The following is a 16,591-nucleotide window of genomic DNA, read 5'->3' as shown; positions in this document are numbered from 1 at the left end:
TGTCGATATATCAACTGATATATGTCCAAACTAAAAAAATGCATACTTTTCACTAAATCAACCCAGCTTCTAAACGAAGAACCAAAGCCGACTTAATTTACAAGCCTATTACTTTTTCATTCAAAAAATAGTAGAAACAAGGATAAACTATCCCCAAACTCTTCATGTTCGTTGACCAAATTTTTTTAAAAATAAATAAATAAATAGCTAGATGGAGAGAATGTGATTGATGTGCGAAAGCAACAATAGTTAAAGAAGAACAACAATGAGTTTGAAGAAGATGATTAATGAAACAATAAATTTACGACGGGCAAGTGAGAATGTTTGTGAAAAGAAGAAAGGAAAGAAGAGAAGACGTCGACAGAATTTTATAGGTGGCTTATTTAATGTGGAGATATTTTTGTTTAATAAAAATTCTAATTTTACAGAGATTTTCAAAGTGAACTATTTTTTCAAAATTTCGTACCGAGAGTCCTATTTCTCCAAATTTCCCAGTGCAAAGTGGGGCGGGACATGGAAAAGCTGAACCCGGAGCGCCCGGAGGCGGCGGAAGTCACCCAAATCCTGTACAAAAAATGCCCACCCAAACCCAAAGAAATCGAAGACCAATGGTTCCATTCCGCCGTAAACAATAATTGACACCCACGCCACGCCACGCCAAGCCAAGCCAAGCCAAGCAGAGAGACAGGCAGAGAGAGAGAGAGAGAGAGAGAGAGAGAGAGAGGAAGACGCTTATTCTCTTCCAAAATTGGCATATTCTCTATTTCTTCCGCCATAGTCGCCCCACATCAAAGCTTCTTCTTCCGATAAAAGTGTCTAATTGATTTCTTCAATTTAGTGAAATCCCAAGTCATGCTTCGTCTTTGTAATAAACACCGCCGCTGTATCCGCTTCTCTCTTCCCCGCGTTTTCTCGTCGTCGGCTTCTCCTTCGGGCTGCCACCACCCCGAGAATTCCGCTGAATACCCAAAAGATGTCCGAAATCCCCAGCAGCCTCTGCCAATGCTCCGCCATTCCAGCCCTCCTCCTCTCTCTCCGCTCCCCAATTCTCTTTCCCGTCCCACCCTTGTCGCCCTCTCCGTAACCCTAATTTCAGCCCTCGCCGCCACCTCTTACGTTCTGATCACCGACGACGAACCGGACCGGAAATGGAGTGGTAGTAATGTCGAGTGGATGATCGACCGGTCCAGCGAGTCGGCCAGGAGGATTTTGAACCGGATGAAGCAGACCGGAGTGGCGGCTTCCGTGTTGTGGAAGTCGCTGAGGTCCGTTCTCTCTTCGGCCAACCACGAGGTCCGGTCCGGCTTCGAGTTCCGCGTCGCGTCATTTCTGGCGGACATTGTGGCGGCCAATGCCGGACGGAGAACGGCGATCGTCGGTGCCGGTGGCGGCGCGGTGGTGGATTGGCTGCTCGAGTCGGTGGCGGTTTCCGGTGATAATTCGGGAACTCAGGCGGAGGCGGCGAGGGCATTGGCTTACTTGATTGCTGATCCAAACGTGTCGGAGGCGGTTCTTGGGAGGCCTCACGCTGTTCCTTTTCTGCTGAGGTTCATCTTCACCTCTCAGCCTCAACGATCAAAGAAGGTGAGTATACAAAAGGGTTGTGTTTGTTTCTCAAATTGATGAATAGATTGTTATCATCTTCCAGTGACATTATTCTTTAAGGAGCAGCCGCTGTATAGTGTTAGTTTAAAGGCGGGGCAGTATCCAATTGTTAAACTGTTGAATGTAGTTAGTTAAACCCATCAGCTACATAGGTTTCTGATGGGCCGCCCTGATTGTTTGGATGATACATTTTATTTGTAATGATTGAAGAATTGTAAAGAGACCTGTAAATTGTAGCAAGCACTGTTCAATGATGAATAGTGAGACGTGTTAACTGTTCAAACATATTCTTTATCAGAGAATGCAGACTATTAAGTACTTCATGGGTGTTTAGCACTTTCGATTTCTTCAAACATGTTATCACTTTTTCCCTCTTATATTGTGTTTTTATATCTGTATTTGGCCAACTTGTCCCATAGTAGGCACATGTCATAGGCACGACTGCTTTTTGCTCTGTTTTTGTCCATTGTTTGTTTGTGGGATGTTTGCCTCTATGTGTGTTGTCTGAATGTTATCTTTCTGGTATTTTCTCATTGATTTACTGAATTTCTGTTTGAGCAGCATTCAAGACATACTTTATCCGATGTTTCTGATTCTTTGAAAGGTAGGAGCATGCTTGTTGCTGCCCTCATGGATATCATCACTTCTGACTGCCATAGCTTAGATAAGGCACCACTCAAGCCAACACTGCCCCGGAATGCTGAAATGAGTGATATTGCAGCAGCCATTCAAGTTATTGAGGAGGGTGGAATGCATTTGGATGAACCACATGAAGACAGTCAAGATGGTGGAGAAGGTGTGAAGGGGATTGGAATTAAAGTTCTTGGGGGTACAACAGTTTTAGGGCTTTCAAGAACTAATGAACTAATGGAATTGGAGATTCCCGGTGCTAGTTACTTTGATTCAGAAAAATACAGTTTGAAAAACCTTACGTTCAACAAAATGAATGATAGTTTGCTAGCACAAGAAAATGTGGCATCTGCTGTTGTTCCTGGCCTTTGGGATGATTTGATTTGTCAACATGTTGCTGTGCCTTTTGCTGCTTGGGCTTTAGCAAATTGGGCAACAGCATCAAATGTGAATAGAGCTCACATTCAAGAGCTGGATCGAGATGGGCAAGCTGTCATGACTGCTTTAATAACAGCTGAAAGATCTGTAAAATGGCATGGGTGTTTAGTGGCTCGCTTACTTCTGGAAGACCATAATTTGCCCTTGAATGACTCTGTTCCTGATTGGAGTTTCAGTCTCTTGTCTACTGTTTCTCAGGCAAGCAAGAGTCAAGACATTCCTTTGGCAGAGGTTGCTTTATCTGCATTCTCAATCTCTATTGAGAGAAGCCCTGCAGCACAGAAGGTAATAGTGGAGAAGGGTCTTCCCCTGATGAGAGAAACTGCAAAATATACTATAAAGCATAAAACTGTGCAGGAATCATTGGCAAAGGCCTTAGAATCACTTTCCAGTCTTGAAGTGCATATGTCTCTTGAAGAAAGTCAAAAATGGTCAAGTATTCTGGTTCATTGGGTTTTTGGGAACTTATCCTCTGACATACTTCAATCTTCAGCTACAAAAATTCTGTCTCGCATTTTTGAGGATTATGGGGCGGCTTCAATACCAATCTCTCAGGGATGGTTGGCTCTCATCCTTGCTGATATCCTACGTTCCAGCAAGATAAAGTTGACCAAGGGAAGCACTCAACCTAAAACTGGAAAAGTGAAGGTTTTGATGATACCTATTTTCTCATCTTCATAGAAATTATTGCTCAATATGCAGTGCATAGCACAATAATATATACTTTAAACTCCTTTGCATTCACTTGTGTTCTTAGAGCTGCTTCATTTTTGCAGACTCAAGTAGATCAGTCGAATATAGCTTTGGCTCAACAGGCCGTCAGTCAATTGGCAGATGCTGTTGTTAATTTGGCAGGAAATCGGCTGGCTACAGAAAATAACAGTGGTGATACATTTTCTTTGACAGAGCTTCTCAGTCTTGAACCTTTTGCTGGCCCATTTAAAAACTTGAAGAAAGAAAGCTTGCGAAAATTCCATGCTGCTGATTCTGCCTTGGCCACCCTTAAGGGGATTAAAGCACTGACGGAGCTCTGCGCAGAAGATACTCTTTTTCTAAGCAAAATAACTGACTATGGGATCTTGTGTTTGTTGAGGTGCTTTTTGTTGCGAGATGATTACGAGCAATTGGCTGCAAATGAAGCATATGATGCATCTAGAGCCCAGGAATTGGAAGAGAGGCCATCCAATGTTTCTGGTGAGCCTTCTGCTGTAGATAATGATTCTTCTAGTATCCGAGTTCCGCCTACAGCTCACATACGGAGACATGCAGCCCGGCTACTAACTATTCTTTCCGCCGTTCCGAATGTTCAGAGAATTATTGTAGCAGATGAATATTTGTGTAAATGGCTTGAGGAGTGTGCTAGTGGGAGGATCCCGGGCTGCAACGATGCCAAAATTCAAAGCTATGCTAGAGCAACACTACTTAATACGTTTTGCAGAAATCAAATAGAAACGAACTCCTCAAATGAAAATCCGGATGACAATAGTTTTCAAAACCATAACCATGAATGCCCTCATTATGCTGACATGTTATTTTTAATCAATCCTGGGCTGCCACACTGGAAATGTCTTGAAGAAGATATAGACACTGATGGAAGGACCTCAACAAAGAACACTGAATTTGTTGTCAATGATAACTTGTCTACTCACGATAAAACTCACAGCTGCTCAGGGTCAGAGGTTCCATCAATGGATGTTGTCTTTGTTCATGGCCTGCGCGGTGGACCTTTCAAGAGTTGGCGTTTATCTGACGACAAGTCATCGACTAAGTCTGGCCTTGTTGAGAAAATTGATGAAGAGGCAGGGAAGCAAGGAACATTCTGGCCTGGAGAATGGCTTTCAACTGATTTCCCATATGCACGTTTGTTTACTCTGAAGTACAAGGTTTGTCCTACACTTGATGCTTGTCTCAATGATCCAAAAAGTTCCTGCATTCCTGGAACTACCATGTTAAGTTGTATCCAATTTCTGGTTTTTCAAAACTCTGAAAGTGACTTCTAGCTAGGATCATCATCTTATTTTCATGTTCAATGTCTTAATGCAGACAAATCTGACCCAGTGGTCTGGAGCTACTCTACCTCTTCAGGTTCGTACCATTTGGTTGACAAGTAAGAAGCATCAATTATTTTTGGTTGCATATTGTAGTTTAGGTTCATAAGTAGTCCCTTCCTGGTCATTAAGAACCTCAGTTTTGTACTCCTGTTTCTCTCTCTGCCTTTCTTTCCTTTCTTTTTTTTTTTTTTTTGCTTTGGGTCCTTCTGAGGGCGGGGCACTAGTAGATACCAATTCATAGATAGGTTACTCAAGCTGATTATGCTGCTCAAATTTTATTATAACAAAACCTTATATTGGCTTTCTAGGTCTGTTAATTAGATTGTAGTCTGCATGTATTGTCAGAATTGCAAATGCATTTGTATGCAAAAGTAGTTTATCTAAGTTTGCTACCATCTATGCTACCTCCAGAAAGATACTAGCTTTGCTTTGCTTGTTTAAAACTACTTCATTCCATAATTATGTGGTGTATAGTAGAATTTCCTTGCTGGTGTCATGAACCAGATGAATTTACTTATATGAAGAAACTTCTATGTACAATTTTATGATTCCTGCAGTTCCTCTGCCTGTTGTTTCTTCTATGGAAGTCAAGTTCTGCAGTCAATGTTTAATTTACTTCTCTTTGGATTTTCTACAGGAGGTGAGCTCCATGTTACTAGAGAAGGTTGTGGCTGCAGGCATTGGGAATCGCCCTGTTGTATTTGTAACTCATAGGTTTGTTGATTGCATTGTCCATTTTTCTCCTTTCTGTGTTGATTTTACAATCTGGCAATAGTGTCTTGGACTATAAAGTCACTATTTTGATCACGTGGACAATTGGTATTCTTGTTGCAATAGATTGTTACAGACATCTAAGTTCCTTTTGCTACTTGAACAAACATTGCATGAGGTCCTTTCTTACTTTCAGGTAGGTACTCAGAGAGAAGATGATGTTGGGTAGATGTTTGAAACAGTTTATTCTTTTCTGCCAAACAAGCTTCAAGTCTCTTAACTCTTGCTTAATGAATGCTCTAATTATATTTAGTCCTCAAAAATTAGAAGTTTTTTTTTTTTAAAAATTTTTATAGCCATGCTTTCAGCTTTTGACACACTTAAAACCACTCAGCCACTAATTTCCAGTCCTCGTAGAATAGAGATGGTCTCTCCTCCCTTTAATTTGGAAAACAATAATAATAGTATTAGTAATAACGGAATTAACAAAATAAATAAATAAATAATAAGAGAATATGAAAGAATAATAAAAAAAGTGATTGGCATGCATTTCCAGTGTGGAGGCAATCATTTAATGTCCACCTGGTACGTCAACTAAATTTTGATTTTTTAACTGGTTAATATTTGCAGCATGGGAGGCCTGGTTGTTAAGCAGATGTTATATCAAGCAAAAGCAGAGAATAAGAATGACCTTGTTGACAACACCATTGGAGTTGTACGAACCCTCCCATTAATTTAGCATTTATGCCATATCTCTACTAGTTGTTACTCAAGTTACTGTGTTGCTATGGTCTCAGGTTTTCTATAGCTGCCCACATTTTGGCAGCAAACTTGCAGACATGCCCTTTAGAATGGGTCTTGTGCTTCGCCCTGCACCCACTGTCAGTATACAGTCCTATTGTTATGCTATCAATATTCCTATTACCCCTTCCTCAGCCCCATAATTTCTTGATGTTCTATCCTGAAATTTTCTAACAAATCAATATGCTATTTGATAATATGTTGTTAATAAGTGCAAAATATATGGTCATTTGCTAGATAGGGGAACTTAGAAGTGGATCTCCAAGGCTGGTACAGCTGAATGACTTTATTCGTCATCGTCAAAAGAAGGGGCTGCTTGAGGTGCTCAGTTTGTGTGAGGTAATTGATGCAGATTTCATGTTGTTTTTACAAGTATTTGAATGGTTTTGGGTGCATGTGCATTCCAATTTCAAGTTCAGTTGGCTAAAAATTGTTTTCATAGACCAAGGTAACTCCAATTGTCGAAGGTTATGGAGGTTGGGCCTTCCGAATGCAAGTTGTACCAATTGAATCTGCATATCCTGGGTTTGGTGAGCTTGTTGTAAGTCAGATACTCTCTTACTTTACTTTGCCATGGATGTCTTCTACTTGTTTGCTTTATCTACTTTATTGTAACTATTTCCTAAAAAGCATGTTGGTTTATTTCCACCCTTGATCCTGTCCTATGATGCTGGGAAGATCGATTTCTATCTTGCACTTGGTATCTGAATATGGGCCATGTTTCCAGCCATCCTTTTCATGGTCTTTAGAAGAATGCAAGATGTGAACGTTGGGGAATTAGATTGAGACACCTGATGTGGGATCTGAATGTTAGATTAATCTCTCTGATATGCAAATTACGTAAAAACATGGATCCCTCTTTGTGGCTTTATGATGTCTGCAAGACTATAGTGTATACAGTCATATTGTGCACCTTCTCGCACTTAATTGACTAATAACATTTCCATACCATAGAACTGAGGTGTTCGTTCATATGACATACATACGATACAATCTTGGTCTTGGGATGGTCATGGGTCTGGAGCAGAGGCACATGCCACAAGGAATGAATCATGTCACAATTGTAGCCTTAGAATTGTGGTCATGACTCATGAGAGAAAGTGGGCTGAGAAAGATACAAATAAGTAAGATGATGAGATACGTGCACAAAGCATGTTGTGCAACTGAACGATTGGGAAGTAATACCTGCTTTTGAATTGCACATGAACTTTCAACTCTCTCTTAGTAGCGCAATATATATATTGGATTTCTTCGAATTCATCTTGTTTTTGCTTTAACTTGTGGCATTATGGATGGACCGTGCTTGGATGCAGGTGTTAGAGTCCACGGATCATGTAAATTCTTGCAAGCCTGTTAGCCGAGACGATCCCTCTTATAAAGAGACATTAGAGTTCTTGAAGAAGCTGAGAGCACAGCACAGATGAAGGAAGGAATACAAATGAAGTGTAAGTGAAGTGAAGATACATTGTAAATATGATTGCATATACTACATACAAGAGAAGAGGAGAAAATCTGGATTTAGAATTTTAGTGAGGAAATTCCATTCCATCTGTAGGTAGTTGGTTATAGGTATCTGATATTTGCTTATTCTTTTTGTACATGCCTCATCTCTTCTTGCCGGTCTACTAGGAACTCTTGCCCTCCCCATTTTTTTTGTTATTCATTTGCCACTTAGCCATTTGAAATGCAACTGTTACATGAATAACTGTGTTCTAGTTATTTATACTCAATTATAAAATAATTATAACTCTTCGTTGTCTTATCTTACAAGCCTCTAGTATGTTAATCGAATGGAGATTACCTTTGTTTTTGTAACTACAAAGGCTCTCTCACTACCTCTGTATAGATATAGACTTTAGCCTTCCTTGTTTACTCTCAAGACAAAATTAACCACTCATTTAAACACCTATTTGGTGGCGTGTCAGGTTCCAAGGGTTTTAGTAGATTGTAGTCATTTAATTTGATGTCAGTTGTAAAATATCAATTTTCTAGAGTTAGGTAGTTTAATGAGTGGTTAATTTTTCAAAAAAATGTGAGCTAAAGTTATTGTGACAAGACTACTATCCTATGAATAAGTAAAGAAGAATATCATGGGTTAATATAGAGTGCTTATGTAAGGTCTTGAGTCAATCATAGCTAATAACAAATTAACAATTTTTTTTTATAGATTTAACTTTATAACATTATAATGCTAATAGCATAAAAAGATTTGACTGGGTAAAATTTATGACCTTGTATATATTATCAAGAGAAGTTACTTTTAATAGTCCAATGGATGGATAGAAAAATTGAGAAAATAAACATACATACATACATTTGATGATCCCTATTTATACAATATCATATACAAAATTAAATAAAAAAACAAAATACAAATGATTTTTATCTTATACTACTTAAATATAAGTGACACGTTGAGCTATTAATGCTATTGTTTTGTTATTTTAACAAATCACTTTTTAAAAATTACACTAACATTCTTTTTTTCAAATATTACAAACACAAATTGTTCCTTTCATCAGTCAGTCACCATTTGACCAGATGGAATATGCTAAAAGTACCATTTAATTACCTTAGAACAAATTACACTAATAGCATGTGTCATTTTACTATTAAATCTTCTTATTTTAATGAATTGGCCATTTTCCCATTCTATTAGGAATGTATTAGCTAATATAGGTGGGAAAAGAAAATGGTAAAAAGGGTAAAATGGTTATTTCATAAGGGGTAAAAATGATTTGTGTAAAATGAAGGGTTAGTGTAGTTTTTGTCTAATTAATTTATAATTCGAATTTTGTCCTTGAAAATTGAAACCTAAACTTTTACATGATATTTCCAATGGTGTATATTATATAATAAAAAAAAAAATCTTTGAACAATATAAATAAGAATTTGTAAAAAATCAAGCGACCAAGACTAAGTGACATATCTTGAACTTTTTAAATTCTCCTACCTTCTATTATTAATTAACTATTAGTCACAATGAGTAAAAATAACAATTGATGTAACACTAGATTCTAACCCAAGGTATTACAACAAAGCTAATGGCCTCCTAAACTCGAGGAAATGTCTAATAAGCTATTTAAGTTTCGAATTAGCACTCCAAAAGATTGGAATGTTTCCCTAACACATAAAAATCCAATTATGGAAGCATATGGTATTCTTCTTGATAAGACTTGCCTTGTTATGAAATAAAAACTTGCTTATTCGAACTCAAGGCAAGATTCTTATGAAGTTAGTGTGCAACAAAATCGAAACTCCCACAACATCACATTAGCAAAACTAGTAACAAACATGTAAGATCATGTGATAATGTGATTGACATCACAAACTCCTGTTGTGTACACTATCTTACTTACAAAATATATAATTGGTCCTGAATAAATAAAATATAACTTAATGATAATAACAAAAAAATATAACTCACATAACCTTTGACTAGTCAATTATTATACGCATTCAAATATACATCTCAAATGAATAAAATAAGACTCGAGCTTGATAAAGTGATACATAGCAAATGTGGAATCAGAACATAAAGGCTAACCTCCGGCTAATGGTCCATTCATCCAAAATGAAATATAAGTAATTTTAAACTAAACTTAAGTTAATAGGTCATTTACTAGCTACCCAATTAGATTTAGGTCTAACTTATCCCATCAAGTCACTTATCCTTCACGTACTAGAGATACATATATCTAAAGGAACTTTAGTGTGTGTTTACACTCAAAACTCCTACCCATAAGAACTAGTAGATTAAACATGTAGTGCAATGCCCAAATAAAAAAATAAAAAAAAAAAGTAAAACATTGCTTAGTAAAAAAAAACCAACACTAACTTAGTTATTCTGGTCAACATCCCAATACAAATCCAATATGGTAATAGTTGGGATTAGTTATGACTTCCCTTCAACTAACTATCAAACCAGATTCATTGGGTTGCTATGGGCTTAACCCTTAGCTAATTATAATACCCAAAACAATTTAAGAAATTATGTGATAGTAATAAAAACGATTTTTATGCAAATATGTATATATCTTTTTATTATATATATATATATATATATTTGGAGATGAATTATGAATTATGATTTCCAAAGATAAAGTATTGAGATATGGAAGAAAATGAGTGTACACATAAATTTGAAGACATTATGAATTCCAAAGGAATAATTTAGGTTTTGAAGAAAAAATTATTTTTATCGAAGATATATATATATATATTTGGGAATAGTTCATAATTATGAATTCCAAATATTTATTGGATTTTGGAAAAAAAATAACTAAAAGTCAGAAAATAATTATCCTGAATATATATTATAGAAATAAAATAATAACAACAAAACTTTAATCAAATAATCAACAACAAATTAATAAAATTAATTAGAAAATTAAAATTTATCATGAAAGTAATCATTGCCATCATAAGATGAGGTATGATTAAGGATTAGTTTGCAAATAATTTTGGAAATATCTTGAGCGTTTGGGAACAAAATTAAATTTTATATAGGGAAAAGTGAAATTTTTGTAAACTACTTGGTGTTATAGTGTAATAAACTAAAGCTTGACAAGGCATAAGTGTAACAAAGAAAGGGTTAAAATGTGATTTGGAAAAATAGAAATTTTGGGAAATTCCGCGACACTTTTTCTCATCCTAATTAAGACACTTTTCTTTATTTAAAAATTTATTATTGTATCTTGACAATAATAATAATTATAACTATTCACTTTTAAAATAAATAAATAAGTATACAAAATAAAAATAAGATAGTAAAAATAATAATCATTCATTTTCTTAAATATATTTTATTTTTTATTGAGTGTAAACAAAAATAAAAATTAAAAAAATCGTGTAATCTCCTCTTCCCTCTCTTTTTATTATAAAATCTAAATTTAATCAAAAGAAAATGTTTTCCCTTTTTCTCCATTCCCTTTCTTTCATACCTTATCCAAATATTGGTAAATATTTTAAAAATATGACTAATAACCCGATTTATCTTCAACTTTAGATCATTTTTTAATTTTATCCCATTTAAAAAATTGCTTCAATTTGGTCTTTTTATTCTCAATCGACTTGATGTGTGGTCTAGTTGAGGTGGCGATTAATATGTTCAATAATTGACACATCAATAAAACGACATCGTTTTGTATTACTCGTTACAAATTATAAGGCAAAATGATATCTTTTTGCCTTATTCATTTTTTTCCCATTTTGTGGAGAGCCAATAACCTGATTTATTCTTAATTTAGGGTCATTTTATAATTTTATCCCGTTTTAAGAATTATTTTAATTTGATCCTTATAAATGATTTGTAGCAAGAGTAAGGAAAAATACCGTTATTTTGTTAATGTATCAATTATTGGATGCATCAATACGTCACCTTAACTGCAATGTCAGCTAAGTTACATGTAAGGTCGATTGAGGATAAAATTGATATCAACTTTAAAATATAATGATCAAATTGAAGTAATTATTAGAATAAGATAAAATTAAAAAGTAACCTAAAATAAAAAAGAAAGACTATTAGGCCTAAAAAATATTTTCAAATAACAATCGATGTCATTATAACGTAAAAATGGTTAAAACAATGGAGTCAATTACCCTTGATGTATCTATTTTGGATCATACCTCAAACGGTGCGGTGCACCATCTCTCTCTCTCTCTCTCTCTCTCTCAGTTTATTGAAGAGCCTACTAAGCTGCTCTGCGGCGCCCTGGCTGTGCTTTCTTTCCTTCGAGAAAAATCAAGATTGAGCCGCCGCAACAATGGCATACACATGCTGTTCTTGTCCTTCTTCTTATTCAGCACCAATTCAAGGTCTCTCCTCCACCACTTCCCTCGCTTTCCAGCCCAACCCATCTATCCAGTTTCTCAATTTCACCCTGAAATTGCCCCATCCGCCGAACACGCTAGTCAAAAACCGACCTCCACTAATAACCTCCTGCTCTTCTTCTTCTTCTTCTTCTTCTTCTTCTTCTTCTTCTTCTTCTTCTTCTTCTTCTACGGAATCGGTGGAGACGGCTACAACAGCAGCCGGCAATCCTCCGAGGGTGCTGAGGAAGAGGACGAGGTACAGGAAGCAGTACCCCGGAGAGAGAGAGGGCATTACCGAGGAGATGAGGTTTGTTGCCATGAGACTCCGCAATGTCAATGGCAAGAAAATTGAAAGCCATGAAAAGCAGCAAGGTGATGAAGATGATGAGGGTACAGATGGCGCTAGTGCACAGACTTGGGAACCCACCGTGGAGGGCTTCCTCAAGTACCTTGTCGATAGCAAGCTTGTTTTCGAAGCTGTTGAACGCATTGTCGATGAATCCAATGATGTTTCCTGTGAGTTTTTTTTTTTTTTTTTTTCTTGGGATTCTTGCTGCTTCTTTATCTGTTACTGTCTTATCTAAAGCTGTTTTATTGGTTTAATTTCAACTGCTGGAATTGGTAGTATGATATGATTCCTTGTTATTTGATCCACACATTACTTGTATTGTTGTTTATTATGATGATTCATTGTTATTTAGTATACATATTGCTTGTATTGTTGTTTAAAGGTGAGTGTATGCTTTAAGTAAATTCCCCATTGTTTTAACCAAGTATAATTATGATCTCTAACTTCCAATTTAAGGCTCTGTACATAGGGTTGCTAAGTGAGTGAAAAAGTAGGCGGCTGATATCCTAACTTTGAGTTTTATGATGAAGAACAACATGAGATACCATTTCAGAGCAGTCCAATCAGGGAAAGGAAAGAACAACTCCTTCCTAATTGGCCAAATTATAAATTTGAGAGGGCTTTCAGACGCAAATCCTGGTTGACAACACAATTGACTGAAATCTCGGCATTTAACCCTTTTTATTAAATCCTGTGATGCTATGATTATTTAAATGTTCGAAATCATTTGCTTCATGTTCTCAATGTTGGGCTTCTTGTTTTATTACGTTTTGTGAACGTCTCACAACCATTACTGACTACAGATGCATACTTCAGAAAAACTGGACTTCAACGATCCAGAGGCCTTTCAGAAGATTTGGAATGGTTTAGCCAGCAGGGCAATGTGATTCCCCCACCTAGTAATCCAGGAATTACTTATGTTAAATATCTGGAAGAACTTGCAGAGAAGAGTGCACCTTTATTTCTCTGCCACTTCTATAACATATACTTTTCGCATATAGCAGGTGGCCAAGTGATAGCAAAAAGGGTATGTTCTTCTTCTCTTGCTTTTTCTTCAGCTGTCTTTTGCTTTAAGTTTTTGATATACAGTTATTTAGTTTTATGTTAGTCTTTCCTAAATATATGTAAGCGTATAAAATTTGTGCAATTACCATGTCTAGATCTGGAGCTTTAGCATCTGCCCCTAGTTTTCTGAGTACAGTTTATCTCTTTGCAAAATTTGTCAAATCGACAACTATCAAAAGCATCTTTGCTCTACATTGTTATTGTACCAGTTCAAATTAAACTAGTTTAACTCTGGTAGGAAAATTAATAGCAGCTACAAGGCTTTTTATTGTAGGCTAGGTAAAGAATTAATGAAAACATAACTGAATCATTATGCATTTTCACTTGAAGCCATTGTGAATGAGAATGCAATCTCCTAGCTTTTTCCAGGTCTTAAGCAACAGTGAAAAACTCTACCACAAGCTAGATAGAGCACTTAAATGAAAACAGAGTTGAATCATTATGCATTCTGGTTTGAATTAATAAGACTGACTGCTACCTCCTAGGACTTTTCGGTTCTTTAGTGAGTTCTTGGAGTAAAATTTGATATTTAAGTGAATGTGTGAACAGAAGGTGGTAGGTGCTCATACAAGTAGAATATTTCAAACTATTGGGTAGTGGTGCCACATAATATTGTTCCTTTACAGAATATTGAGCACGGGTGTTTTTTCTTGATCAATATTGGCCAAGTGGAGACCCTGCCTAGAGTCTTATTGCAGAAAGAAAGATTGTGTAAGTGGTGAGTAGAATGTAAATGGGAAGTTAAAGACAACGAACGCCTTTAATTTTTTTTTCTTTTTTTTTTCCTGCTAAGAACCTTAAATGTTAAGTTGGTAGAATTTAACAGAATGAGATTCTTGCAGCCGTTTGTATGTCAAGCAGGCAAGAAGGCTTTGACAATAGTCAGTCATATGACAAGCTTCAAAAGATTTGGTCTAGTCTTATTAGTTGAGGATTAATTGGAATAGTTCTCCTAAGACACATGATCCACAGAATCTCTGATCCAGGAAATTGTTTATCATTTAAACATAGAATTTCCTAGTTTGGTCCATCTCTTTTCCTGGTGACTTCTGCTTGTACTCATTATAGACTTAAAAGATTTTACTCATTGGAAGGCAGCCGTATTTCCTGTGGGAATGAAACTGTCCCATTGGAGAACTGTATTTTACTTTAAAACATGTAACATGCATTTCTTGAAACTAAGAGATTGGTAGGGAAAGTTTGATGTTTTATTCATTTAATTAGGTCTCTGAGAACCTCTTAGAAGGAAGAGAGTTACAATTCTACAGATGGGAAGGGGATGCAGAAGGGTTGTTGAAAGGTGTGCGAGAGAAGCTCAACATGCTTGGAGAGGTTATTATGCTTGCGACTACCATATACTCTGATTAGGATTGGCATTTTTGGAAAATTCTTGTCTTGCTTAAAATGTTTTTGCAATTCTCACTGCAGCACTGGTCTCGAGATGAGAAAAACAAATGTTTAAGGGAAGCAACAAAGTCGTTCAGATACTTGGGTCAGATTGTCCGTTTGATCATTTTATAGAACGACACAATTTTCATATTGAAGCTCCACATATTTGTAATCTCAAGGTTGCAGTTGGCCTGAACTCACCGAAGAGGTAATTGATGGTTTTGATATATTGCCATTTCCTAGAGCATGTATTGATACACCTCTTCTGTAAATCACTTCCATAAGATTGAATTATTTTTTTGTTCTTCTGTGTCTTATCTGCCAATAAGGCTTTCTCTTTTGGTTCAATTTTCGTGCAATTTTCAGTAATATAACCAGTCAAAGTGTCCTAGAGTAAAAGAGGAATAGCCTTATCATTTCTGCTAAGAATCACCCTCCTCTTCCTGCTGCTCCCATTTCTAGTTTTCGTTTTGTTTTTTACTAACCCATGTGTTCTGAATAACCTTTAGCTACTGGAGCTGAATTTCTTGTTATAGGAGCTTCTAGAGCCGAAGCATGACTCGAGTACCATCCTGGAGGAAAGCAAGCCCAAGCATGATGTAAAAGTTTGGTTTATTGTTGATAATTTGTGTTTAAGAGTTTTATCTATGCATTAGTATTAAAAACTATCAATTTAGACTATTTTATAAGACTAAATGTCATTATTTTATTTTTATTTTTATTATTTCAAGTTTGAAGCAGGTAGCTAGTTGATTGTGATGTTTTTATTGAAAAGCGTGAAAATAAATTGTTGCAGAATTTTCTTTCTTCAAAATAAATTTACTTTTTATATGAGTAAGATAAAACATGCTTAAAAATAATTCTTCTTTAATTAAAAATTTAAAAATTCAAATGTAAATTTTTGATACATAAATGATTAAAACATGAATACATATCTAAAAATAATTTTTTTTTAATTCAAAATAAATTTATTTTTTATATGAGCAAGAGAAAACATGTTTAAAACTAATTCTTTTTAATTTAAAATAAATTTATTTTTTTTTATATGAGAAAGAGAAAATATGTTTAAAAATAATTCTCTTTTAATTAAAAATAAGTATACTTTTTGCATAAATAAGAAATGCATTTATGAAAAAAATAAAAATTTAAACATAAACTTTTGAGATATAAATGATCAAAATAAGGAAACATTTTTAAAGACAATCAATTTTTAATTCGAAATAAATTTACTCTTTGTACTCACTTTTAATTCAAAATAAATTTATTTTTTGTTACATTTATATTATAAAAATATTTTTATTATTGTCAAAATCATATTTATTTACCCTTGAGCTTAATAAGATAAGTGCATAGAGTGAATTACGCTAACCACATGATGGTTAGCATAAGTACACAAGACTATTTTTATCATTAAAATTGACAGTGAACTAAAACGCGGCCTAGGCGGCGCCGAGGTGCTAGGTGGCCAACACTGCGATTATGGCCAAATTGGGCCACCTTAGGCATAGGCCCGACTAATCGATACTTGGAGGCGCCTAGGTGGCCAAGGTAGACGCCTAGTTGTGTGAATCGCCTGGCTGATTATGGTTTAATCAGTCGCCTGGGCCGCGTGAATGGATTAGTATAAATTTATTAGGGTTTTGTTTCCCCTTACCCGTTACCCCTTCCTTCTTGTTGATTTCCCTTTCTCTCTCGCACGCATCGCCATCGACAGTCTGTTGTAGAGTCGTCGTCGCCT

General features: G+C 35.8%; 2 protein-coding genes across 6 annotated transcripts; both read left to right on the top strand.

Moving 5' to 3' along the window:
- Window positions 1-485: 485 nt before the first annotated feature.
- Window positions 486-7,998, top strand: LOC127808103 (uncharacterized). 3 transcript variants are annotated; one of them, XM_052346473.1, is made up of 10 exons: window positions 487-1,584; window positions 2,167-3,321; window positions 3,450-4,556; window positions 4,717-4,758; window positions 5,362-5,438; window positions 6,066-6,150; window positions 6,233-6,316; window positions 6,474-6,575; window positions 6,679-6,777; window positions 7,550-7,998. In XM_052346473.1, exons 1-10 carry the CDS (start codon window positions 853-855, stop codon window positions 7,658-7,660), a joined length of 3,594 nt encoding a protein of 1,197 aa, XP_052202433.1. In that variant the 5' UTR covers window positions 487-852; the 3' UTR covers window positions 7,661-7,998. The 3 variants fall into 3 exon arrangements, with proteins under 3 accessions (XP_052202432.1, XP_052202433.1, XP_052202434.1); XM_052346472.1 differs by having other exon boundaries at window positions 486-1,584; window positions 6,679-7,998; XM_052346474.1 differs by having other exon boundaries at window positions 1,441-1,584; window positions 2,210-3,321; window positions 6,679-7,998.
- A 3,882-nt stretch (window positions 7,999-11,880) lies between these two features.
- Window positions 11,881-15,577, top strand: LOC127807223 (probable inactive heme oxygenase 2, chloroplastic). Of its 3 annotated transcripts, none has more exons than XR_008024621.1 (5): window positions 11,881-12,566; window positions 13,203-13,426; window positions 14,689-14,796; window positions 14,893-15,061; window positions 15,390-15,577. XR_008024621.1 is itself a non-coding variant. In XM_052344902.1 (4 exons), exons 1-4 carry the CDS (start codon window positions 12,002-12,004, stop codon window positions 14,983-14,985), a joined length of 990 nt encoding a protein of 329 aa, XP_052200862.1. In that variant the 5' UTR covers window positions 11,881-12,001; the 3' UTR covers window positions 14,986-15,577. The 3 variants fall into 3 exon arrangements, 1 of the variants encoding a protein (XP_052200862.1); XR_008024620.1 differs by having other exon boundaries at window positions 15,363-15,577; XM_052344902.1 differs by having other exon boundaries at window positions 14,893-15,577.
- The last annotated feature ends 1,014 nt before the right edge of the window (window positions 15,578-16,591 follow it).

This window comes from Diospyros lotus, chromosome 8, assembly GCF_014633365.1.
Source record: "Diospyros lotus cultivar Yz01 chromosome 8, ASM1463336v1, whole genome shotgun sequence".
NCBI lineage: Eukaryota > Viridiplantae > Streptophyta > Magnoliopsida > Ericales > Ebenaceae > Diospyros > Diospyros lotus.
This window is presented reverse-complemented; position numbering and strand designations above follow the sequence as displayed.